The sequence below is a fragment of the Eretmochelys imbricata genome, chromosome 7 (genome assembly GCF_965152235.1).
Source record: "Eretmochelys imbricata isolate rEreImb1 chromosome 7, rEreImb1.hap1, whole genome shotgun sequence".
In the NCBI taxonomy this organism is placed as follows: domain Eukaryota; kingdom Metazoa; phylum Chordata; order Testudines; family Cheloniidae; genus Eretmochelys; species Eretmochelys imbricata.
Window position 1 is genome coordinate 29,527,949 of NC_135578.1, and position 25,038 is coordinate 29,552,986.

At 42.9% G+C, this 25,038-nt stretch overlaps 1 protein-coding gene across 1 annotated transcript in view; it reads left to right on the forward strand.

Annotated features, from left to right (window-relative positions):
* WNK2 (WNK lysine deficient protein kinase 2) overlaps positions 1–25,038 on the forward strand; it is a 163,142-nt gene that overhangs the window by 114,981 nt on the left and 23,123 nt on the right. The window contains exons 13-23 of the mRNA XM_077821699.1: positions 1,476–1,525; positions 3,383–3,548; positions 3,633–3,749; positions 5,973–6,140; positions 6,510–6,555; positions 7,869–7,982; positions 9,218–10,434; positions 13,326–13,398; positions 19,163–19,218; positions 19,298–19,980; positions 22,849–23,063. Coding sequence (XP_077677825.1) covers positions 1,476–1,525; positions 3,383–3,548; positions 3,633–3,749; positions 5,973–6,140; positions 6,510–6,555; positions 7,869–7,982; positions 9,218–10,434; positions 13,326–13,398; positions 19,163–19,218; positions 19,298–19,980; positions 22,849–23,063 — 2,905 coding nt within the window. The remainder of the gene's footprint in view (positions 1–1,475; positions 1,526–3,382; positions 3,549–3,632; positions 3,750–5,972; positions 6,141–6,509; positions 6,556–7,868; positions 7,983–9,217; positions 10,435–13,325; positions 13,399–19,162; positions 19,219–19,297; positions 19,981–22,848; positions 23,064–25,038) is intronic.

Here is a 25,038-nt window from a genome sequence, read left to right on the forward strand (position 1 = left end):
GGTCAGCAAGCACTCATGACCCGGATCATAGGACCCTGTGAAGGAGGTGGATCAGAGCCCAAGTCCTGCTGTGACTTGTATCCATGCCCTATCATTTTGCAGTATGGACTCAGACCCAAGTCAGAAAGTCTGCATAGTGATCCGGGGCTGGAGCACCCACGGGGGGAAATTGGTGGGTGCTCTGCACCCACCAGCAGCTCCCCACCCCGACCCAGCTCACCTCCCCTCCACTGAGCGCGCCACGTCCCCACTTCTCCCCTTAGCTCCCAGCGCTTGCCGCCGCAAAACAGCTGTTTCACGCGGCAAGCACTGGGAGGGAGGGGGAACGCAGCACACTCAGCAGGAGGTGGGGCTGGGGTGGGGATTTGGGGAAGGAGTCCAGTAGGGGCAAGGAGGGGGCGGGGCAGGGGCGGAGTGGGGGCAGGTGGGTTCGAGTGCCCACCGGCGCCGGGAAAAGTTGGCACCTCTGTGTGCGGGCATACCCTTAGAGTCATGGAGTTTAAGCTGAAAGGGACAGCTGGATCATCTGGTTTGACTTGGTTCCTGAACATGTGGCTACACTAGGATTTTTGGTTAGTGTCTTGCTGTTGCTGCCACCAGTTTATCTCCATTGGTGGGAGTGCCAGAGGGCTCCAGCAACTACTGGTGCTTTAAGCATCATCTCTTCTAACTCTGCTCAGACTAGGCCTACACCACCTCACATGTAGAGCCCTGGAGACTGGTGGCAGGGTGTCTTTACTAGTGCTGCCACTGTGAAGCTGAACCAGTGATAGCAAGAGTGGGGAACTGTTTTTAAAGGAAAATCTATCTGTTGTGGAGCCGGCAGAAGAGGGTGGAAGGCAGCCCAGTATGTCAGTGTTTTTCTCCTTTCTTCCAAATTCATCATGCACTTTCAAACATAAGCAAAACATACTGGAAATATTAAACGTTGCTGCTGTATGCATTTTTTTTTTTTTTTTTTACTGTAGGATACTGCAAAAAAATAACAAGGTTAGGCCAAAAATTTAGATCCATTTAAATAAGATCAGGTAGGTAATGACATGGATCCCAAGTATACTAACACTGTTCGATTGCCGTGAACTCTTTTTAAACTGCTGATTTATGTAAGATCTTCTCTGTTTTCTGCTCTTCTGCTGCCGAGTGAGCAATGGGAGAACTAAATTATTAACAAACTCTATTCCAAAAGTGGGCTTTAACAAACAGCCACGTGTGTACGAACAGCCATATTGGCTTGTGCTCCAAAAGAAATGCTAGCGACAAAAGCAACAATTTAGTGGCATTCCAAGTTCTGAGAATGAGTTAAACAAAATGGTGTGGGATTAAAATCTTATTTTCAGAAAATATCCTTCTAAATGCCCCAAAACTGTTCTACCAAAAATCTTGATCTACAAAGTGTCATGTTTCTTCATATGCAAATACAATATATCAAATGTTGCCTGATGTCTCTATTTAAATTACTTCTTTTTATATTTTAGGAGCATGCAATACTGGAAAAACAGCAGACGCTAGCACTGAGCTGTGAAAGGTATTCTTACAATCTCTCTAGCATGTGAACATTTTTGATTTCTGGAAGCTTTTTCTTTCTCCCCCTTCACAAGCCTGAGCCTGAATTTCTGTCTTTTGTAATGGGGTGGAGCAGGGTGTAGAGTGAGAGTGTTAGGTTGGTAGCACATGGACAGATTGGAGATAGTAAGTGATAGGTTTAGGGAAAGTAACAAGTTGCATACATGAAGTTTAGCTATTTGGGTTGGTCTATCTTATGTGAATAGACCGTAAGTTCCTTGGAGCAGGGACTCTGTCTTAGGCCTGGTCTACACACAACTGTGGTGCTATTTAACGATTTTGGTTAGGTGTATGATTTTTTTTTTTCTGTCAAAGTAGGTAAAGTGGCACAGTCCCTAGTGTGGGTGCAGTTATACTGGTATAAAGGTGCCTTACACCACTGGAGGTTATTCCTGTTTCCACCCAGCAAGAGCTAATACCAATATTAGGCACCTCTATGTTAATATAACTGCAGTCATTCTAGTGGGTGGACTATCCTGCTTTTAACTATACCAGTATAGCAAAAATTGTATTAATTTAATGTATAGACCAAGCCAGCTCTGTCTTTAGCATGGTTAGCACAATACAGGTTGGAGCCTTAAGGTACTACCATAATTCCACTGTATTTGGCTGACTGCCTTAATTCATGTTTTAATGTCCAATCTTTTATGTCTGAGCCTGAGGGAGGACCCAAACTCGTGGGGGTAACGTTTATCTTTACCTTCAAGCTATTATATTTTAACCAGAACAAATTTTCTACATAAAGGGAAACCTGCCCTGTGTATTCAGAGTTGAACATTTCCCTTTGCCCCCATTTCTACCTCACCAAAAAGCGAGGCTGACACAAGTAAATACAGGCCGAGAGCCTTAGAACTGCTTCTCACTTGCAAGGAGTATTCTGCTTTACAGGCTGAATGCCATTGTAAAAACCATGATGGCTCTAGGGAAGGAAAATAAACTCAGTCTTCCCTTCATGCAGGCAAAGTAGCGTTTTTAAGGGTTCAGGACACTAACTCTGTGTCTGGTGTTTCTGTGGCGTGCTCAATTCTTTTTTGTGTTTCATGGAAGGTGGAATTTACCTTTTCCAGGTTCCAGTAACTTTCAGACCTATAATTCTTGGGTATAATTGAATTAGGCAAAGTGAGTTCACTCATCCCTAGTGAATATGCTATCCTACAGTCTCTTATAGGAAAGGACGCCAAATATTTAGTGATTGATCGCTCTCAAATTTTTTTTCCTCATTAGCTATATTTGAAAAACTAATTTTCCTAGCCGTGGCAACATTTAAAGCTGCTTGCATCAGAACATATCCCAGAGCAATGCCCTGCGGTCCTCTCTCCACATTAGAGTTTTGTTGCACCTTCATAGACTAAGAACAAGTGCCTGGTCGTAAAATGGCCCGCAGCTGCAGAAGTTGTATTCTGTATCTCATGTCACTCTCCTGTGTGACCCTTTCCCTGCATCTCTGACTGACAAAAAGTGATGGTTTCTAGAGAAGGTCACATATGTACCTTCGCCATTGGAGAGTAGAACCTGAAGAAGGGTAAGAAAATAAGTTGGGGAAATGGGGACCCTTGCAATTCAAAGACAGACTGTAAGGGCCCCTGAGGAAAAGGAGCTATTCTCAGTGGAAATTAAGGCCCTGATTTAATTGTGCAAGGGACATCATGTGCTTTCTTATGCTCATGCTTAAGGACCTTGCTGAATTGTGGCCAGCCATGCTGCTCTCAAAAGTTTTATTACAAAGCAGATCCACTGTTTTCCTGTAGTCACTGTTTTTCTTCTTCTTCTTTCCATATCCACATCCCGTGTGGGTATCTTTTCCTTCCCTGTTATAAAGCTACATGAGTCCCGATGTTGCTTCAGGTAAAGAGATGAGTGACAGCTTTGAAGGAGTGGTTGGAAGTGGAAAGCAAGAAGGGAAGCCTTCAAAGAAACATAAGAAATCTACACGCATTCGATCACGCCAGGAGAAGTCGAGCAGACCAAAGCTGACCATTCTAAATGCAAGTACAACCTCTTTGTCTTAGGCTGAACTTCTGTTCTTGGACATGCCAGAAATAATTATCAACATTACTCTTTTCTTATAGGTGTGCAACACAGGGGATAAGATGGTGGAATGTCAGCTGGAAACACACAATCACAAAATGGTGACTTTTAAATTTGATTTAGACGGTGATGCACCAGAAGAAATTGCTACTTACATGGTAAGACCTTATTTGCGAAGAAACTTTGAAAAGACACTTAAAATTTTGAGTTGCATAAACTATATGTATATTACACACACACAATGTGTTAAAGGAACATTACTGAGGCTGCAAAGTCAAGCATTCCAAAGCTAGGGAATGCCAAAATTAAGATTGCTATGAAAAAATAATATGAGATCATATAATTAAAGCCTATGTTTTATGCATTATGAATGTGGCACAGGCAGCCTTAATTCTGGCATTTCCTAACTACTGAGGGCTTGACTTTTTGCAACCTTAATAATGTTCTTTTAACATAGTTTGTGTAATTTCCTAGGTTTTAAAAAGCATAAACTGAAAAAAACAGTTCCATCATGTGGCATCATATTGACACGCACATGGATCATCAGCAAGGTTGACATCTTTAGATCAACCACACAGACCTTTGCCACTTCAGCTACTAGAGTAATTGATAGCAGTAGTAGGTTGTCATCCTCTCTGTGGCTCAGCACTAGAGAGGTATGAGAGACACATTTTGCCAATGGGTTTCACAGATACTTGCTAGCAGCAGAAGGCGGCTGTGACTCAGGAATCTTGGGTTCTAGTCCAGGCTCTCAAAGGGAGTGTGCGCCAATGGGCACAGATTTTTCTGCCTTGAATCCTCTCCAATCTGACCTTGTCCCAATCCTGGCTATTCCCCAAACCTGGCTCCTCATCCAAGTCCCAGTCTCCTTGTCCAGAAACCATTGACCATTTTGGCTAGAATTTTCCAGAAGACGCCCAGCTTGGAAAATTTAGCCCAATCAGTTAGTTTGGAAAAGCTATAAACACTCAAAGCAGGGTCTTATAATAGGACATGTCAGGCAACCTTAACAGGCGGTGCCACCAGCCCTGCTTATCTGAAAAGTAAGCACGACTTTGATTGGCCAGGACACCACAGGAAGAAGGACAAGACCCCAGAAATGTGATTTATACAGGTCACAACTTTCTTTAATAACACATCTGGGAACTATCAGACAATAATGCATCCAGCGCAGGCTCTCCTTCCTACTTTAACCCAGGTCACCTGACGGGGAGCTGAGATCGGCCCCTCCCCTTATTCACCTATCCCAATACCACTGCTGGAACACCAGTACCCTCTCATTGTAGGAGGATTAAGGGGGTGGGGAAGAGGGGTTGTCACCTTGTTGTACCAAAGATTAGGAGCCCCAGCCCCAGCTTTTTAGGAGATGCTTTCTCCTAATCCTCTTCCAGTTCTGTCTTATCTGTGGACCAGACCCCTGTTGAAGAATTACCTGCACTGGGTTCCTAACAGCTTGCAACAAAATTTTGCAACCAAACCTTCCTGCCCAGTTCCCGGGCCGCTGAGAGGAAGGTGTACACCCCCTCTTCTTCCCGCGGGGGGCCCCCCCCCCGCCAATCTGGGACTGAGGAATAATTTCTTCCCAGCTGCAAAAAGGCAACTATTCCCCAAATTCTCCCCATTTGCCCTCTCTGGGATGAGAGCCCAGAGAGGGCAAATGGGGAGAATGGTTCCCTAGGAGGGGGAAGGGCTTATAAGCCCTCCCTTGGATGCATGGGAACCAAGAGGCTTATACTACACCCTGTGCAACCAATGAGCCCCAGTGCCCTGTTCCTCAAGTCCACAAGCAGGGGTGGTGGGGGTGCAGTCCTTAAAAGGGCCAAGAGTTTTCTCTCCCATGCTAGCCCCAACAAAACCTCCCCACTTCTGAGGTTGCATGGTTTGGGGAGCACGTCGTTCCTGTACTATGTTCTGGTTTTGATCTAGATCACAGATGCAGTGAGTCTGATTTTTCAGAGGGGGCTGAGCTTCCACGGTCCCAAATGAAATCCATGGGAACTTAGGGCATTAAGCACACCTGCAAGCCAGGCTCTGTGTTTTGTAGGTATGGGGCTCTGGGTGGCTTTTTTTATGTCTATTTACTGTAACAAAGTCTGTCTTTTGGGGGGGATGAGAAACAAGACAATGCTTCTTACACACACAAGCAAGGTGATCACTTTGTATCAAACTCACCAGGCCCAGAGAACGACTAATTTTTTGTGAGAGGGGTGATTCAGTTTGGCTGGAGGCCAAATAAGAATACTGTCTCTTTAGGGTCTAGTTCCCATGAAGAATGATGCACGTGCTCTCCGTACACAGATGCAAACTTCAAGCTAGTTAAGACCATACAGTGAGTACTGACCTACAGCCATTAGTGGTTTATCTTAATGTGCTCTATACAGGTAGAGAAGGAATTCATATTGCAGACTGAAAAAGAGACATTCATTGAACAAATGAAAGATATTATTGATAAAGCAGAAGATATGCTCAGTGAAGATACAGAAGGAGAACGAAGTTCTGATCAGGGAACAAGTCCCCAGCAAGATGCCTCTAGACTAGAAATGAATGAAGTAAGAATCTTGTGTGTCGGGTCTACCAGCAGGACAGTGGGGTGGGAGGGGGTATTGTTTCATGGTCTCTGTGTGTATATAATGTCTACTGCAGTTTCCACGGTATGCATCCGATGAAGTGAGCTGTAGCTCACGAAAGCTCATGCTCAAATAAATTGGTTAGTCTCTAAGGTGCCACAAGTACTCCTTTTCTTTTTTTAATAAATGAGGGTTTCTTGATATCAAAACTGATTTTTTTCTTTATCTACTTACTGTATTTTAAGTTTGTTTTATAGCCTCTTCTCATGTAAGATTTGCAACACAAATATTCCTTAGAAAAATGTTCCTGCATTAGTGCTTGTCTAAAAACATATTTTTTGTTTTAAACAGGAGAACCGGCAATCTCAAGTGAAGACACCAATGTATCAGCAGAATGGTAAAAGTGCTTTTGAATACAAATAGAATATCGAACTATCAGGCAATTAATAGGTAATATTAGACTGTCCAGAAGTTTAGCAGTCTCCAAATAACTCCACCAGTTACAGGTGACTGGAATATATCCTAAAAATATAGGCCTGGTAAAAGCCACAGTTGCTGTTAGCAGCTTTGAAGTGCCAAGGCTAAAATAGATTAAACCAGTGTTTGGGTGTATTGGAAATATACAAATTTTACAAACTGGCGATGATCCCCGGTACTTCCAAACTGGAAGTGGGGTTGAGCAGGAAGAGACGAGACTTTCATAAATGTATTCTTTTGTTCTCAACAATAATTAAGCTTGCAAAAGGAAGTTAACAGAGATTGGCTCTTCCAGCCTTCATGTTTGCAGATGCAATTGAATTTGGTAACCAGGAAGTTTCAGCCAACTCTCTTACCAGTGAGAAGTCTTATTCTTTTGGATGTGTTTGGTATATTATCTCTTTCCCAGAGAAGGGGAAGGTATCAGTGTGGGCTTTTACTCCCTCTCTAAACTGGAGAAGGGAATAAAACCATATCCTGTTTAAACCTCATTTCCAAACTGTATGTGGTCATGTGTTGTACACACCTCTATTTGCCAGGCACTTCTGAGTTTGTGTGTGTAAAACCTCTTTTGGGCCGCACAACATGCTTCAGTGACTGAAAACAATGGTGTTCCTCCCAAACAATGGTGTCCGCAGTCTGCCTGGCTCCTCTTCGATAGTTCACACTTGCTGGCCAGTCTTAAAGTATACTGTTTGCCTTTATTGGTTTGTAAATAGAATTTTGAAAACTGAGTAATTTGATATATTTAAATGAGGACGTAAAAGTTCAAGATAAATGTAGGAGAGCAGTAGTAAAAAAACACCACCTATGTAGGAAAATAGATAAAGTAAGTTGCAAAAAACATTACCAAAAAAACAGTTTTTCTATTATAAATACCTTCTTTACAGTACAATTAATTCACTTTAAGCCTAAGCCAAACATCATTTAAATCAAAGAGAGTCGTTCCAGCAACTTCAGTGAGCTTTGGATCTGGCCTTGGGTCCCACTCTAATACAGTCACTTGTAAGGCAGAGGACTCTTTCCATCCCAAGATCACTTTGCTATGGGAGTCCAGTAAGATCATTATTTTTAATCTCCATGAATACTGTAGAGACACGTGCCTCTTCCTAAAATGTGGGAGTTTCACATCCAGAATAAGTCTGATTTGGATTCGATCAGCTTCTTAAAGTACTGTATAGATGCTCCAAAACAAATACAATGTTAACCCTTTATTTTGCTCTTCACAATTAGTTTTACATACTGGAAAAAGGTGGTTTATTATATGCCCTGTTGTGGAAAACCCTACTGAGGAAGTACCAGAATTCTCCCCAGCAGTTCCTCAGAGTAAACAGCCAGAAGGTCCAGGTATTTATGAACTTTTAAAGCTTTCGTTTATCTCAGGGAACAGGGGTGTGGGCCATCGACCTTGTCGTCTTAGAGGCAGTTGTCAGTTCTTCCTGTACCCTCCCATGCTTTCATCATGATTGTTTCCTTTTAGCTGCAACATGGTGGGAGGCAGAGGCTGAAAAGTATTGTGTGTGGTGTTGCTTCACGAGCTGACCAGTATAGGATACCAAAGATGCTAACACAGGCACTGTTAGTTCTCCTTTAATTACTTTTTTGCACCTCAAACTGCTGCCGTCCACAGCACCTGTGTGGGGGTAACCAGATAGGCTAATCTTGCAGAGGAAGTACGGTGGCTTGGTTTTAGTTGTTAGCAAAGCTGTGTGGCCAAACAAATTCCTGCAATAAGTTTCTTCTTCTAAAAGTTATTCACAGATTACACATAACGCCAAAATAATCAGCAGAAATGATGCCTGCTTCTGGTTTCCGATCTTCGCCATCACCGCTCACTCGGAGGCCATGGCCAAAGAAGGAATCATTCATGGGTGTGTCTTCCTTGGCTTAGGGCAGCTCTTACCTTAGTTGTTCATCAGCCATGGATTTGGGGGTAGCAAGTTGGGGAGCACCACTGTAGTCCAGAATAGCATGGGAGCCTTGCCCCAAAAGGTGCTTGAATTTTAAGAACTTTGTACAAATGAAAAACGAGCCTGCAGTATCGGCCACATAATTTGCAGTCTAAAAAGTCGTGTAGGATATGGACCTTTTTATGAACCTCAATTTACCACGCTGCTGAAACAAGGTAGTTCATAAATAGTGTATTATTACTATTAATGGCCAATGGAGTGCAGTACACAGTACCCATTCAAAATGGATAGATCATATCCAGCATGAAGAGCTTTTCTGTAGGATCACACATTTTATGTGAGCATATAATTTTCAACTAAAATGTGGATGGTCTTTTGATTATTTATAGAAAAGTCCCAGTGTTCTTAAACTCTGTTAAGAGTTAGGTGTTGTAATTTAAGTTCTATTCATAGCTGTTTATCATAGGCTGCATCCTTTTTACAGAAATATCTTCTGTAGTCTGCAATTTGTGGTCCTTATTTGAATATTGGGTTACTAGTTTTCTAACAGAAAACATTTAGCAGTTCAGGGCCTGCTGTATTTAAACTTGACTAAGAAATTTTGCAGTTACTTTATATGGTTCACTCTGTATAGCCTGTAAAAGGTGAAATTGGTGTTTTTACTCCTTATAGATCCTGAACAGTCCGATGATCAGCAAATGAGCTCTGCCGTGACAGACACACCTAGTGTCTTGTTTTGTCACCAGCTCCCTAGTCAAACAAGTGTATACGACAGCCCCTGTGGAACACCTGGTCCTTTGGCACAAGTTCCTGCTGCAGTGTCGTCAGCTGTTTTACAGACTAAGGCAGAAATTTTAGCTGCAACACTAAAGGGAACTGCTCCATATGTCCCAGAACAGTTTGTTGCTAATGTAGGTCAACCAGAGTATCCTCCACTACACCTGGTAATGCCCAGTCAGCCTGATGCTTCTGCCCACAATGCAGCTTCACTAGAGGAGCCTTCTGATGCTCAGCTTGCTCCAAAATCCTCCCTGCAAACGCTGCAGCAGACGGATGAAGATGCTTGTGTTCCCGATGTGGAGATCTCATGCTGTACTGTCAGGCCACCCAGCTCGATTCTAACGGTTCCTGCGCAAGGAGCCGAATTCTGCCCCGTTCCTGCTCTCTCTGATGCCGTTGTCTTGGAACTCCAGCCTGCGCCACAAATCCACCATGTGTCAGAGGCCAGTCAGCCTGGTGTAATGCAGCATTCCTTGGTGAACCAGCTGCTTCCTGGGGGTATTGTCTCTGATCCTCTAAATCTGACAGGCTCTCAGCTTCAAAGTCCTCCCCAGCTACCGGTAGCTGTATCCCAGCAACATATAATGCTGACCCAGTCCCAGCCTGTCACCTGCGCTGGCCTTGGCATGGGTCTGCTGCAGCCACCTTGTGCAGTAGAGTCAGATGGAGAAGGGCCACCCAGAGTTGATTTTGCTGACAACACAATAAAAAGCCTCGATGAGAAGTTGCGCAATTTGCTGTACCAAGAGTGTGTTCCTACATCTTCTGCATCAGCAGGGACACCAGAGAGCTTTGTACCTTTAGAGCATGGGGAGAGCGAGTTGGCTAGCTTACCGCCTTTTAATGAAGAACTAATTCCCACACTTGTATTGGATTTAAGAGAACCAGGCCTTAATGTCCCAGACACCTGCCAGGACGCTAATGCTGCTCAGGATCAATTTGTGTCACTTGTACCTTCTGAAATGCCACCTTACCCTGTATTGGCTAGTCAGGCTGTGACTGTGCCTTTTATACCCATAAATCCAGCAGCCATGGAAATGTCTGCCATGCTGAACAATGCTACAGCCACTGGCCACAGCAGAACAGAGTTCAGAATCCAAGAGCCAATGGTAGGATATGCAGATTCATCTATCTATAAGCATTTCTATATTGCTTGTTGCCGTAGTAGCTTACTTTCTGTCTGGGTTCTCTGTTTACTGCTTTCCATAGTGCAGCACTGCTTTTATTTTCAATTTGTCACATGTATTCTGACTCATACAAGTGTTTCACTAGCCATTCATTAGAGAAAACTAAACTTTACTCTTGGGTTCAAAAATTCATATAATCCTTCAATGCAGTCTTTTTCTTTTCTTTTTTTTAAATCCTGTTTCTAAAGCGAGAGAGCTGAGGAAAAGTGATATGTCATGGTGGTTTAAGAATGTTAAATATATTCATAGTGATGTTGATAACTGAGGTTACTCCTTTTTGAGCATTTATCTAAGCCTTGATAGGCAGACATCACCCTCTTTCCACTATCTGGCCTCTGTATATTATTTTCTGTTCCTCATTCATGCATAGAATCATAGAAATGTCAGGCTGGAAGAGACCTCAAGAAGTCATCAAGTCCAGCCCCCTGCACTGTGTCAGGACCAAGTAAATCTAGACCATCCCCGACAGGGGGTTGTCCAACTTGTTTTTAAAAGCTTCCAATGATGGGGATGCCACAACCTCCCTTGGAAGCCTGTTCCAGAGCTTAACTACCTTTATAGTTAGCAAGTTTTTCCTAGTATCTAACCTAATTCTCCCTTGCTGCAGATTAAACCCCTGACTTCTTGTCCTACCTTCAGTGGACATGGAGGACAATTGGTCATCAACCTCTTTATAACAGCCCTTAGCAAAATATTAGAAGACTATTAGGTCACCCTGCAGTCGTCTTTTCTCAAGACTAAATGTGCCCAGTTTTTTTCAACCTTTCCCCGTAGGTCAGGTTTTCTAAACCTTTTGTCATTTTTGTTGATCTCCTCAGAACTCTTTCCCATTTGTCCACATCCTTCCTAAATTGTGGTGCCCAGAATTGGACACAGTGCTCCTGGTGGGGCCTCACCAGTGCCAAGTAGAGAGGGACAGTTATCTCCTGTGTCTTACAAATGACACTCCTGTTAGTTCAGCCCAAAATCATATTAGACTTTTATGAAGCTGCATCACATTGATGACTCGTATTCAGTTTGTGGTCCCCGATAACCCCCAGATCCTTTACTGCCACCTCGACAGGTCTTCCCCATTTTGTAGTTGTGAATTGGATTTTTCCTTCTTAAGTGCAGTACTTTGCGCTTGTCTATACTGAATTTCATCATGTTGAATTCAGACCAGCTCTCCAATTTGTCAAGATCATTTTCCATGTATTCATTTAAATTGATTACCTGCCCTCCATCACTTCTGCACACTTATTTTTCAGTGAATGTAAATACTAGCAATATGGTTGTAACAGAAATGTCAGATTAATAGGTGAACTGGAACTGAAAAGCTATGTATAACTTAACTAGAGTCAGGTAAGTTATTGTGCCTCATAAATATAAATGTGCTTAGTAGACATTATCATGCTACTAGCTATAATAAAAGTCTTTCCTTGCCTTCCGTTATGCCCCCGTGACTAATTCCGTGAGATCTAGCAGACTGCTAAAGTACTTTGGGTCCTAGACGAGGCCTGTAGTGCCATCACTTTAAAAGTGAGTTGCCCCCAGGGCACAGAACACAAGATTTTTTTGCTTGCTTGCCTGCCTGCCCGCCAGTTGTATAACATTTGTGCAAGGGCATCATAGCTACCTTCTGAAACCAGTCTTAACTTAAAACCCTAATTAAACATATTATGGGCATTCACTTTGCTCAGACACTCCAGCTAGTGCTGGATACTCTCTAGCATAAAGCTTATACCGCTTCCAGATGGGATCTTGCCTCCTTTCATAAGCTCAGCAGGAGAAGGCTATGTCACCACTTTGTTGGCAGACTGCTGTGGAAAAGCCACAGTGCTGCAAGGTGCTGGTGGTTCCGTAGGCGGCTTGGATCATTAATGATTCAGTGTCCCGACAAGGGACCCTGAGCAGAACGAGATGCAGTCATTCAGATGAGACGCTGAGGCTATGAATGCTCTGGCACAGTGGATTTCAACCTGGGGTCCGCAGACTATGGCTAAGATTTCCAAAGGGGTCCGCAACTCCATTTGAAATTTTTTAGAGGTCTGCAAATGAAAAAAAGGTTGAAAGCCACTGCTCTAGGATCATTACAAATTCCCTAGCACTTTCTGCTAGATCAGAGACATTTAACCTAGTTGGAAAGCAGTATTCTGGAGTTGGTTATATCCCCCCAACCAAAAATAAAGCTGCCCCCCCATGTAGTTTCAACTGGATTCACTGTACAAAATATTAAAACCATGCCATGTTTCAACAGAGAGGTGTTTGCAGTTAAGCAACTGATGAAGGTATATCCTTGTACACTGTGTATGTTACTAAGCCAGTTTCTAAAGTACTGAAGGCTCATTCTCCATAAAAGGGATTATAAATAACATCATAATATTGAGTGCTCCCAATTAGATTGTGTGCCATAGAATAACACAGATACATAACACATTTGTATTGTAATTTACTTAACTTTTCAGTGAAATTTCATATGTATTAGGATGTAATCTGGTTGAAAAAGCACAAGATACTCATTTATAAGTGTGTACTTGAATAGCTAAACTTGGTGCATATTTACAAACGTTCCATACTAGTATATGCTGCAATCTTCTAAAACCTTCCTCCTCGTTCACCCTCCCCGGAAAAGAATGGTGTGGCTGAAAAAGAAGATGGGTGGCAAATTTCGCTAGGAATGTAAAATACTTATTCCTGTACAAAATAACTTTGTGCTAAGATATGATGTAAATATGAAGCAAGTTCCAGAGACAGAGACTGTATATTGGCTTCCCTGTTTGGGGGGTGTGTTAAACTGAAATTCACTTTTATATTTTGTTTCTTTTTACTTAAAGTTGGAAAAGTCCGAAACGACTAGCATCGGTGTCAGCTCCACAGAAGTGAGAGGTGGGTCGATGAGGAGAAAAGGTAGTTAACAATTCAAACTAGCTGTCAGTGGTAACTTCAATGCTATTTCTGTACTATCCTGTGGGCCCCTTTGCTCATGCACCCTTTTTACTAACTTTCCTTGGGACACCTTCACAACCGCACCCAGCACAATGGGGACCTGAACCTGGCTTGGGCTGCTGGGTGCTGTCACAAAACAAAAAATAAATCTGACTCTCCTGTCACTTTTATCAAACTTACAAAAAGCAAACAGTCTCATGGACAGACTTAAACATAATACTGTAAATAAGCAATGCAGGTCCTTTCACGTGGGTGAGGTACAGAGGCCTTCATGTGAGACACTGCACTTTTCCCATAGTGTTTTGAAGTTTGCAGTTCACAGGCTGAGCAGAAAGCCAGCCAGATCTCCTTTACTCCACTGGATGGAGTTCTTAAAGGTAGCAGGATTTTGGGTGGGCTCTGCAGAGAAGAGTCGGTCCGTAGCGTTCTCGAGGAATCATTGAGGATGACCACGAAGGCCTATCAAGGCAGGCAAATTCCATTCCAACTAAGCTGTTGATGGATTCAATGACACTTTTCACAGCAGTCCATATTAAAATTGTTCAGAATGTGGAACTAATCTGATTTACCTGTCCAGGAAGATTTTGTCCCCTTTAAGGACGGAGCACTCTGGAGACTTTAGCTCCTGCTGCTGCTGCTGATGTGTTAGAGTAACACACAGTTCTTCAAGTATGTGTCAGCATTGTTCCCACTGTAGGTGCACATGCTCCTCATGCACTTGAGACTAGAGGATTTTTTAATAAGTGTCCTTTGGGGCCATGTATGCACCCTGTGCTTTCTCATGCTTCTCTCTTAGGGCATAAAGGGTGGGGTGGCAACAACCCTACCTCGGTACCGTCTTACCACCAGTGGCAGCAACATGGAACCAGTGAAGTGTTTGACCCCATCAGTTCTTGGCTTTGGCTAAATTTTCTACAAAAACTTACTACAAATCTTCACAACTCTTCTGACTCTGACATACGACTATCATGATATATATCAACCTGTCTGGACCGAGCACTGACAGATTCCCCCTGTACAGACCCCTTACATGCACACACAAACAGAGCTGCTTGACATGCCAGCCTCAAAACCTACAGGCTCCAAGCCCTGTTGGACTAATTACCCTGAAAGATGGACACAGCTGGTGTGCCTGCTGTTTAGGTGAGTTCACTATACCCAGCAGATGTTCAGTGTGCCTTGCATCCTCCACTAGGATGCGTAAGTCGTGAGACATCAGGTTTAAGCTTCATCTCCTGGAGCAATCCATGAGGGTCTCCTCAGAACCTGAGGGGACCAGCTCCAGAGTTGGGCTAGCAAAGAGCCAGTGTCATCCAGCACTGACATCTAGCAGACATGTCACACCAAAGACCGCTGTGAAGAAGACAGTGCAGAGAAAAGACCTGGCACCAATAACAACACCTCCAGAACCAAGAGGAGTGGCTCCAAACACAGAGGCATAAACTCCAAGCGAAGCTCGGTGTCCTCCCACAAGGACAGACCATGTAAAGCTTCCGCTTGTTGTCGAGAGCTGGTTATACAGAGCAGCCTATAACACGGAGTCCTCCAGCTCCAGTGAAGCCCCTCTCAGTGTTGACCCCTATTTCAGAGGAGGCATCTCTGGCAAAGCCAGGACTGTAATTGGTGCCGAAGCACCTTATGGTACCAGAATGGATTCGGATACTGAGAACACCCATATTCCTCAGCACTACACCTGGAAGAGGCATATTCTTTCTCACTATCACTGGGGCATATGTTTTCTCCATCTTCAAGCAGCGAATCCTCTCCCCTGTGGTCAGCGGAGAGTCCTTTGACATGGTTGTGCTAGCCTGTGTTGCTGAGGTGAGCTGTGCTTCAGCATTCTGAACTAGTTGCGGTTTCTTTAATGCTGAAGTCAGCATGTTCATGAATATAGCATTGCTGTAATCCAGCCGAGGGTCTTTGTTCACTAAGATCGGATGGCGTTTCCTAGCCAAGCCGAGATGGTAGAAGGCATTACTTGCAGAGGCTGCTATGTGAGAGTTCAGCATCCTCGAGGAATCCAAGAGCATATCTCCGCTATGGACTGAATTGACCAATTGTGGATGTGTATCTTCAACCAAAGACTACACCATCGTACCATTCCAGGCAACCTGAGTACCATGCCAAAAAGAGACCAAGGTACAGCAGAGAGACACCAACCTTCCTCCTCCTCAGCAATGCACTTCTCACCTACAACCCAACAACAATCTATAGAGGACTGTCAGGAGCCACATCAGATCCAGTCCAGGGAGCTTGGCCTTCAGAAGCTGCCTCACCCCATTTTGTCTACCATGACATCTGACAGATGGGTGCTAGAAATTTTACCTGTGGCTATCCCATCCAGTTCCACTCCTTTATCCCGTCCCCGTCCCTCTTCAAGGACCCATCTTGCAAAAGACCGCTACAAGCAGAAGCAGCCTTCTGTCTAGGATCCATAGAGGAGCTTCCACCAGAGTTCAGGGGGAAAAGCTTCTACTCCTGGTATTTTCTCTTTCTGAAAAACAAAAGGTGCCTTCGTCCTATCCTAGACCTGAAGAGACTCATTTAATACATACGCCATCTCGGGTTCAGAACCATAACACTTGTCTCCATCTCTCCAAGCACAATTCTGGTTTGTGGCTTTTGACTTGCAGGATACGTACTTCCATATAGCTATCCGTCCAGCCTACAGAAAGTACCTAAGATTCACAGTGGGGCCCAACTATTACCAATGCAATGTTCTGTCCTTCGGAATCTCCACAGCACCAAGAGTATTCGCAAAATGCCTAGGAGTAGTGACAGTGCATTTATGGAGGCATGGAATGCACATCTACCTAGACCTGGACGACTCGCTGATCAGAAGCAGGTCCCAGTAGGAGACTGTAACAGCCTTAGAATACATCCTGTCCCTGTTCTTTCAACTAGGACTCCTTAGGTATGTCTGCACTGCAATTAAACACCCATGACTAGCTCACACCGCTTGACTGGGGCTAAAGGGCCCGGGCTAAGGGGTTGTTTAATTGCTGTGTAGAGGCTTGGGCTGCAGCCTGAGCTCTGGGACCCTCCCAGCTCTCAGGGATAACCCTGTTGGCTCTTCACCTACCAGGGGTCAGCAACGACCTCAGACTTCTTGAGCCAACAACTGATCACCAACCATGAGTTTTCACTCTGAAAGTCCATCATATTCAGTCAATGGGGAACTCGCATAATGGACTTGTTTGTAACACAGAGGACCACACCAAATGTTCAAACTTCTGTTTCAGAGAGTGCATGAACTTGGGTTTGTTACCAAATGCCTTTCTCCTCCATTGGTCTCGAGCTATATGCCTTTCCACTGATTCCTAGATCAGGTGAGATGAGTCTATAATCACGCTGTTAGTCCTTTACTGGTAGAGATAGTTTTGGCTGTCAGACCGATTGCAGATATCCAAGCAATCTCCTATACACCTCCCAGTCTGCGCAGACATAGTATTTCAGAGCCAAGTTCAGATACCGCACCTGGTTGTTGCACCTGACGGCTTGGGTGTTGCCTGGTTGAACACTGCTGACAGAGACTGCTCCCTGCAGATTCAGGACATTCTTATACAGAGCAGGAAACCATCCACTAGGATGATCTCCCCTTCCGAAAGGAAGAGGTTCTCAATGCAGGTAGCCCAGTGAGATCTAGAACCAGTAGACATCCTGATACCAAAGAGCCTAGACTTTATGCTGGAGCTGAAACAGGCTGGACTGGCAGTTAGCTCTGTCCAGGTCTGCCTTGTGGCAATGTAAGTGTGCCATGCTTCAGTACAATCCTACCATCTGACGAAATCAAAATGTCTCAAGGGCCTCCTGCATACTTGCCCATTGGTTAGCGACCCAACTCCCATGTGGTACCTCAACACTGTCCTCCTAGAACTCATGGAGCCTCCTTTTGAACCCGTCAGACTGCGCAGCACGCCGCCTTACCATCAAGATGGATTTTCTGGTTGCTATCACCTTGGCACAGAGCTTTAGTGAGCTTCACGCCCTGGTAGCTCTTTATACGTCCTTTCACAGGAACAAGGTGGTGTTGAGACCACACCACGTGTTCATCCCTAAGGTGGTTTCCAAATTCCATGTGAACCAATGAATCACCTTGCTAGCCTTCTTCCCAACGTTGCACTCAATGCCTGGAGAAAGAAGCTGTATACTTTAGATGTGCCTGGAGCTTTGTTCTGTTACTTTTAACAAGACCAAGCCCTTTAGGCAGTCTCACCACCTCTTTGTGACTATATCCAGCCCATTGAAATACCAAATCATCTCACCATGAGCATCTCCAAATGCCCTCAGGCACACAAGCAAGCGACTTCCATCCCCTTCAGGAATGTTCCAGCCTCTGAGATCATTCAACATGGAGCAACCCACTGACTCTTGTGAAACATTTTACCCTTCACGTGGCAGGCAGGTCGGATGTTCTTTAATTGGCGTTTGACTGATGCAGCTGTAACTCCTTGTTCCCACTGTCCAGGAGGGTTTCTGCTCACCAGTAGCCTACAGAGGATTCCACACTGACATTCGCAAAGAAAGACTGGTTACTTACCGTACAGTAGCCATGGTTCTTTGATGCAGTCGGTGTGAATCCCACAATGCGCCCTTCATCTTAGCTTTTCAGAGTCCTCATGGTAACACAGCCCTTGAATTGTGAGGGAGCTAAGGAAGGGTCTGTGCCCTTGCACCAGGAGGCACAGGGCACATGCGTGGCCCTGACAGACACTGCCATTTAAAACAAAAAACAAAAAAACAAAAACAAACCTTCAATTTCACATGCAGGAGGCATGTGTGCACCTTCAGTGGATTTACCCTGAGTACCGCATCTCAAAGAACCCCATCACTGTAGTGTAAGTATCCCTTCCTAACTTAAATATTAAGGAGGCCTGATGCTATTCTTAGAATTTTGTCAATCATCGGAAATTTCGTTTAAGTCACTGAAGTTGCACCAGTCTAAAACCAGGAGGAGAGGGGAATTTTGCCCTAGGTTTTCATATTAATTTCAATATGCCATAAAGAGATGCATATATTTCATGACTTCAGAACTGCAAAATGACATTCTTACCTTATGTTCACTCTGCATTCTTGAAAGATTTCCATTCATTGGTTTAACTTTGAAAAAGCATAATGGCCTGGAGGTTAAATTCTATCTTGTATGTCATCAGGAAGATATTTTGCTTCTCATATAGTGCTATTGTGGTCCAAATGACCACTATTTGAGTCTGTAGTTACCACCTTCAGCAATATGTTGTTCAAATTTGATCCGGGTGAAAGATATGAAAAAAGACTTTCCAGCTATGGTCAAATCCTGCTTGTCTTATGCACGCTGCTCAATTACATGTTCAGACAACTATTTCTCTGTTGCAGACCTCAAAAGTACCTTTGTAACTTGAGTTCTGCATACAGTACACAACTACATTTTTGTCTTCAGAACTTTTTCAGACCTGTCTTTATCTAGACTGCCCAGATCATTGCACTGAGTCTGAGTTTCTACTAAGGGATATTTTATAGTACCTGCACTATGGCTTTTGAAATATTTTAAGTAAATCTTGCATTTGATTATCCTAATTATGGTCTAAATTATATAGATTTGCTGTTGAATCATGTATTGTTCCAATGCAAATTTTATTTAATAATGGATTTTGGATCTAGTGTTGCTTTCCATTTTTTAGGCTAAAACCTTTCCATTCAGACACGTATTCAGTTAATTTTTTTTATTTTCCAATTTATGAAACAGGTTCAGCTGCAAATATTTCTTCAACTTCTGCTGTTCCAACAAAAGGTCTTTTTCAGGTAATGTGAAACTATAAATAGTTGTATGTCTGTCTGCTACACTTACACTCAAAATTAATCTCCCTCATTCTTTTTCCAGGTTGCTCCTGCATCAACAACCATACCTGAACAAATGGAAACTTCTAAAAGGAATGAGGAGGCAAAGATCAAAACTTCATCTGCACCTACAGAGAACTTAATACAGACTTCTACAACAGATAGGGAGATAAATAACCTTCAAAGGAATGACTTTGTAGACCCTGGTTCCTATGGAAAACAGTCTGAAGGGCATGATAATAGTACACCAGCCAAAACTATTGGCAGGTTTTCAGTGATCAGTACCCACGATGAATTAACTTTAACATTGCCACACTGCTTAAGGTACTCTGCACCACCTGATGTTTATTTGGATGAGCTTCCCTCAAGTCCTGACCTAAAGACATCAGTACGGCGAGTGCAAACGGCGTCTTTTCTTGACGTCCTTTCTGACCACGGGTCCAGTGATTCTGGTGATGAGCCTCTCCAAAGGAAGTCTGTTGCTGTTCAGCCGTCCCTGAAGAGCGGTGGTGCCGCCAATGACATCACAAAAAAGGCAGCTTCTGTTCTGCAAAGATCTGGAAAGACTAGTGCACCGGGCCCTGATTTGCGTAATGGTCAGGGAACAAAAATTCCCACTATCAATATAACATCCTTCCACTCTCAGTCATCCTACATGAGCAGCGACAATGACTCGGAATTTGAAGATGCAGATATGAAGAAAGAACTGCAAAACCTGCGAGAGAAGTATGTTGGATTTTAAAACCATGCTGGATACTTGACATATGTTTAGACTACCTAAAAAGCATCTCCACACATAGTAAACTGTGTGTGTGCAGCAGCAATGAGTAAACTCATTCAGAGAAAATGCCACCCCTTCCTGCAAAATTCATACTGAACCCAAATCACAATGGTGACAGTTACAGAACCCCAACTTTTCTTAATCATTCCTTTCTTTTTATGCACCTTTGTATTTCTTAGGCCTGGTCTATACTTAAAAAATAGATCGGCCTTGCTGCACATCTCAGGACTGTGAAAAAATTTTGTCCCCTGAGTGCCATAGTTAGGTTGACAAAACCCTGGTGTAGACATGGCTAGGCTGACGGAAGAATGCTTCTGTTAACCTAGCGACTGCCTCTCGGGAGAGGTGGGTTAACTACATTGACGGAAAACTGCATTCTGATGATGTAGGAAGTGTCCACACTGTAGCGGTAGAGCTGCAGCACCATAGACATGGCCTTAGTTCCAACTAGACGTGAAAATACCAAAATACCTCAAAAGCCTATATGTGTGTGTTCTGAGCCAGAGAGAACCAATTTAGCCCCAATTTCCTAACCAAAGAATTCAGTTAACTTCAGGGCGGGAAATGTCCCTGATGTTTGTTCAGCACCCAGCCCAATGAGGCCCCAGTCTGAGAGCTCTGGATGTTACTTCAATGCAAATAAAAGATAATCAGGAATAATCTGGTTACTTAGCTGGAGCTTTTGAGATTTCCCCTTCCCAGAAGCAGATATTTTTTTGTTGCTAAAGCCCATTTACTAAAAGTTTGTTTTTATAATAACTATAACTTCTGATTTAATTGGGAGAAATATTCATGATCCTGTCATATAGGAGGGAGTCGTGTTTCTGAGCTGCACTGTTTGGATCTGGATTCAAATTTACCTAAAGTTTGGCAATGTCTGTTGCCAGCATTTGGATTTGAGTCTCTCCCTGAGCAAAATGTTTTTCTTTTTGTCAGGCGCCGCCTTCTTCAGTCGGAGTCACCAATAATGGGATCCTCCTTTTTTAGTTTTCCTTATTTATCGCTGCTTGTTCTTTTCTAACTAGCTTTCAATGTCACTGGCAAAATGGGTCTGGGGGAAGTGGCTTTTGTGTCCTTTTTTGCTGCTTTATGAAATATTAAGACCTGAAAAGCTTTTTTAATGAAATACATGTTAACAAAACGGACAACCAAGTTTTAAACAAGTGTAACCAAAAAAAAAAAAAAAAATCTCCTGCACTCACAGACTAAGACATCAGTCTATTGTGGTGTCATAAACCTACTAGATATACAGTGGTCTGTAGAGCCCTCTAGCAAAACCACTGCAAACAAGACCTGATTTTTCTAATGTAAACACAAGCAGAAGACGACCTGCTTGGAGAGGGGGAAAAGCATGTCAGGGCTGTGTAGATCATAAGAAGCACAGGGGATTATAAAAAATTTTAGGTTTTGCAGCTCACGTCTACAATAAACCAGAATTCACTCTCCTCATCCAAGCAGTTCAATGTATCCTTGTATAAAGTACTTCTTGCTATCAAAATGCATTTGGAATAGTAAATTAAATTACATTTAGCATCTCTTAGCATACTGCTTATGGTGGTGTCTCCCAAAAGTAATTCTCTGTCATACCCTATAGAACATGATAGCATGTCACAGATAACATGACCTCTTCAGTGAGTTGGTTGCAAACTTACACGAGCAGTAAACTCCAGAAAGCCAGTTGTTATTAAACTCCTCTTTTGAGCACCTTTCGGTGTATTCAAGTTGGAGAAGTGCTTCATGCCGGCTATGCTGTGCAAAGTGAATGTCATTTCCCTCTCAGTGGCATTGTTCTCTTTTTTTTAAAAGTAAATACAGTAATCCCTAAAGGTGCTGGATTGAAAACCCTAAAGAATGAATTCTCCTGGTATGGGATAGGTAGCAGTAGTGCAGCTCTTTCCCCACGTTACCCTGTCCAGAGTGCCTCAGTCCTGGGTCATCTTTGGGGTTAGAGGCTAGTTCAGGCTTATTTCAATTCGACCACTACCTTTGGACTCACTTTTTAAGTAGATACCTATCCAAGAGGAACTGGATGAAGACATCCAGCTCATGTCACACATGACTGGACCCCTGAGCAGTCAAATGTTAACAGCCCAACTGCTGACCTAGGCTGGATTTGAAGTGGTGAGCCTGAAATGAAACTCTGTCACATGGCTAGTCCCCAGAACTCATGGTTCTTTTTCTCTAAGCATGTGATGGGAGAAAAATGGAAGCAGTGGTTCCCAATCTTACTGTAAAGTTAGAATTTAACTTGGAATATAAGGGTGTTCTAGAAAACAATTCAGTGTGTGTTCAAAGGGTATTTAGATGCAATCCATCCTGCATTATAAAAAACGTGGCCATTTAGGTTCTTGTGTCACTGTATTAATTTAAACACTTACTTTTGCTTTTTGTCCTGCAGCACTTCTCCCAGTTAATTTAACTATACTTCTAGAGACAACTTTTTTTTAGCACTGGTTTGAAGGGACAGAAGTTCTGGAAACATTTGAGTTAAATTCAGATCTTGTATCCAAACCAATCACGTTCGCTTTGGATTCTGAAAATCCTCTTTTTAGCGGAGTCTCTGTATAACCTAATCCTCGAAGAGTAAATTTAAAGCGGCGAATTGAAACTCATTTTCTTTGTGTCTGTGCATACAGGGTTAGATGGCGTTTCCTATGTGGAATGTTTACACGTGTACACGCTCTTGGATGAGGAATAGCTTGCTGTACAACATGAGGGGTTTTTTTTATAACTGTAAATGCCATCTGGGTCTGGCATTTTCTCAGACAAGTAGCTAGCATGATGTCCTTTTATTTTATTTTATTTTTTGTTAGGCACTTGAAAGAAATTGCTGAACTGCAGACTCAACAGAAGAATGAGATCGAGGCTTTGTACGTCCGGCTGGGCAAACCATTGCCACCCAAAGTGGGTTTTCTTCACTCAGCCCCACCAAGTGGCCGGCGGCGAAGAACCAGCAAAAATAAATTAAAAGCTGGGAAACTATGGAATCCTCTGGTTCAGCAGCTCAAAATTGCACCTTCCAACACAAGTAGGTCCCACTGGTTTAAAGCCTTGTATCCCATTAAGTATAAGGAGCACCTGTATTTTATTTTCTGTCCCTGACCAGCTAGGCAATTATACTGAATTTGGGTGAAGGCAATGAAAGGTGAAATAATAATAATTTTATTACAGTGATTGAAACGTCCTACTGTAGACAACTTTTAAGAGATCTCTCTGTGATCTCCTCTTATTGCAGCTGCCCAGTACTGATTCCATGGCTTCCCTGCATTAACTGTAGTGCTTGGTTATATGAAAAGGTAATATTCTGCCAGCAATGATGAGATAAGAAGAAAACAAAATAGATGTAATGTGTGATTACTTGGATATAATTCACCCCCAGCAGGATTCCAAAAAATGCATTGTACATTTATATAGGTTAAAAAACCCGCCCAGCATTAAAATAGGAAGAATTGAAAACAAAGAAAAAATAATCAAGAGTTTTTGAGGCGATATAAACGCTCATGCTTCAGGCCATAAGCTGACCTCTGACTCAGGTTTGGAAAGAAATGTTTTCCCTATTCACGAGCTGTTCCATAACCACCTAGTGCAGATTTCTTCCTCTGAAGCAGTTAGTATTTTATGTGTAGGTATCGAACATGCTCTCAGTGCTTGACAAATAAAATAACAATGTCACAATTCAGTTTTAGTTTGGGATAGAACCTAAATCCATTTGTTTTCCCATCTTTCTCCCTAAGGTAATTTATCCATGTTTGTATTTATGGTTTAGATACTGTTAGTCTGCATTGAGTGTATGGCGTTTTGTGATCTCTCTTTTCTAAAAGATGCTCTAAAAGATTGGATTGGACTTGCCAAAAAACAAATTAAAGCTGTGATTGATGCCTTTCACTTCAGGTAGGTGTTGAGGGGTTTTCTAATACTTGTTAATATGGATGCGAAATCTGTGATCAGGATTGCGTGACCAACAGCAGTCAGTCTTTGGCATTATCTGTTTGGAAAAGTAATAAAATAGTAATTGAGTAGGGGAACTTAGATAGGCAGTGCCCAATTCTCCTGCTGCAGAATACGAGTAATTCCTGCTGAACTTAGTTCATTTGAAGTCTGTGATGGCAAACTAGCTCTTCCTCTCTTGGGGGTATACTTCAAATTCGATAGGTCGTCTTTCCATTGACTGCAGTTCTGTACCAATGTGAATTGCATTATGTCAGTTTTATTTATAGACTTTTTTTTTCTTTTACAAAAAACCAGAATCTAAATTAAGATAGCAAAAGCAAGGACATTCAGAGTTAAGACTGACATGTCATGATCTACTTTGTATGAGTCAGTGTCTCCAGCAAACTCCTCTTCTCTTTTAAACCTTCCCGTTTTAGCAACTCCTTTGCTTATTTCTGCCTTATTTCTGCTTATTTATGCCTTACTGCCTCCTTCCTTCCGATATGGAGTTCCCTATGGTGGTATCTAACCCTCATGTCCATGTGTTTTTAGTCTCTAGACCATCTCCGGGATGTCTCTACCCTTTTCCTTTCCTTTCCTTCTGTGCCGACAACACCCCACTCTCAGCCTCCTCTGACCTCTCACTTGTCTCACATCAGCATACCATCTCCCTCACTAGCTGAATGTTTCAGAAAGTCAGAGCCTCTTTCTGCCTTGTCTTGTCAGGTAATTCTGTCTCCACTATCACTCATCTTTAAGCCTTGCTGATTGGAATGCTTTTCTGCTGCACACTTTCCCTCAAGCATCTCCCTTTCTATCATTTTCCCTTTTTCAGCTAAGCTGTAGGAAGCTGACCAGCTTCCTTGATTTTGAATAAATCCTTTATTCATGCCTTAATCACTCTCCTTCATGACTATTGAAATGGCTGCTTCTTTAGCTTTCTTAAATCCTTTTGCAGCTTCAGGAGGTCTCTGACATTACTACTGATGTATTCTGATTATATCACTCCCATCCTCAGTCAGCTTTGCTAGCTTTCATTCCATCTCCCAAGTGAATTTCAAAGTTCTTCTGGT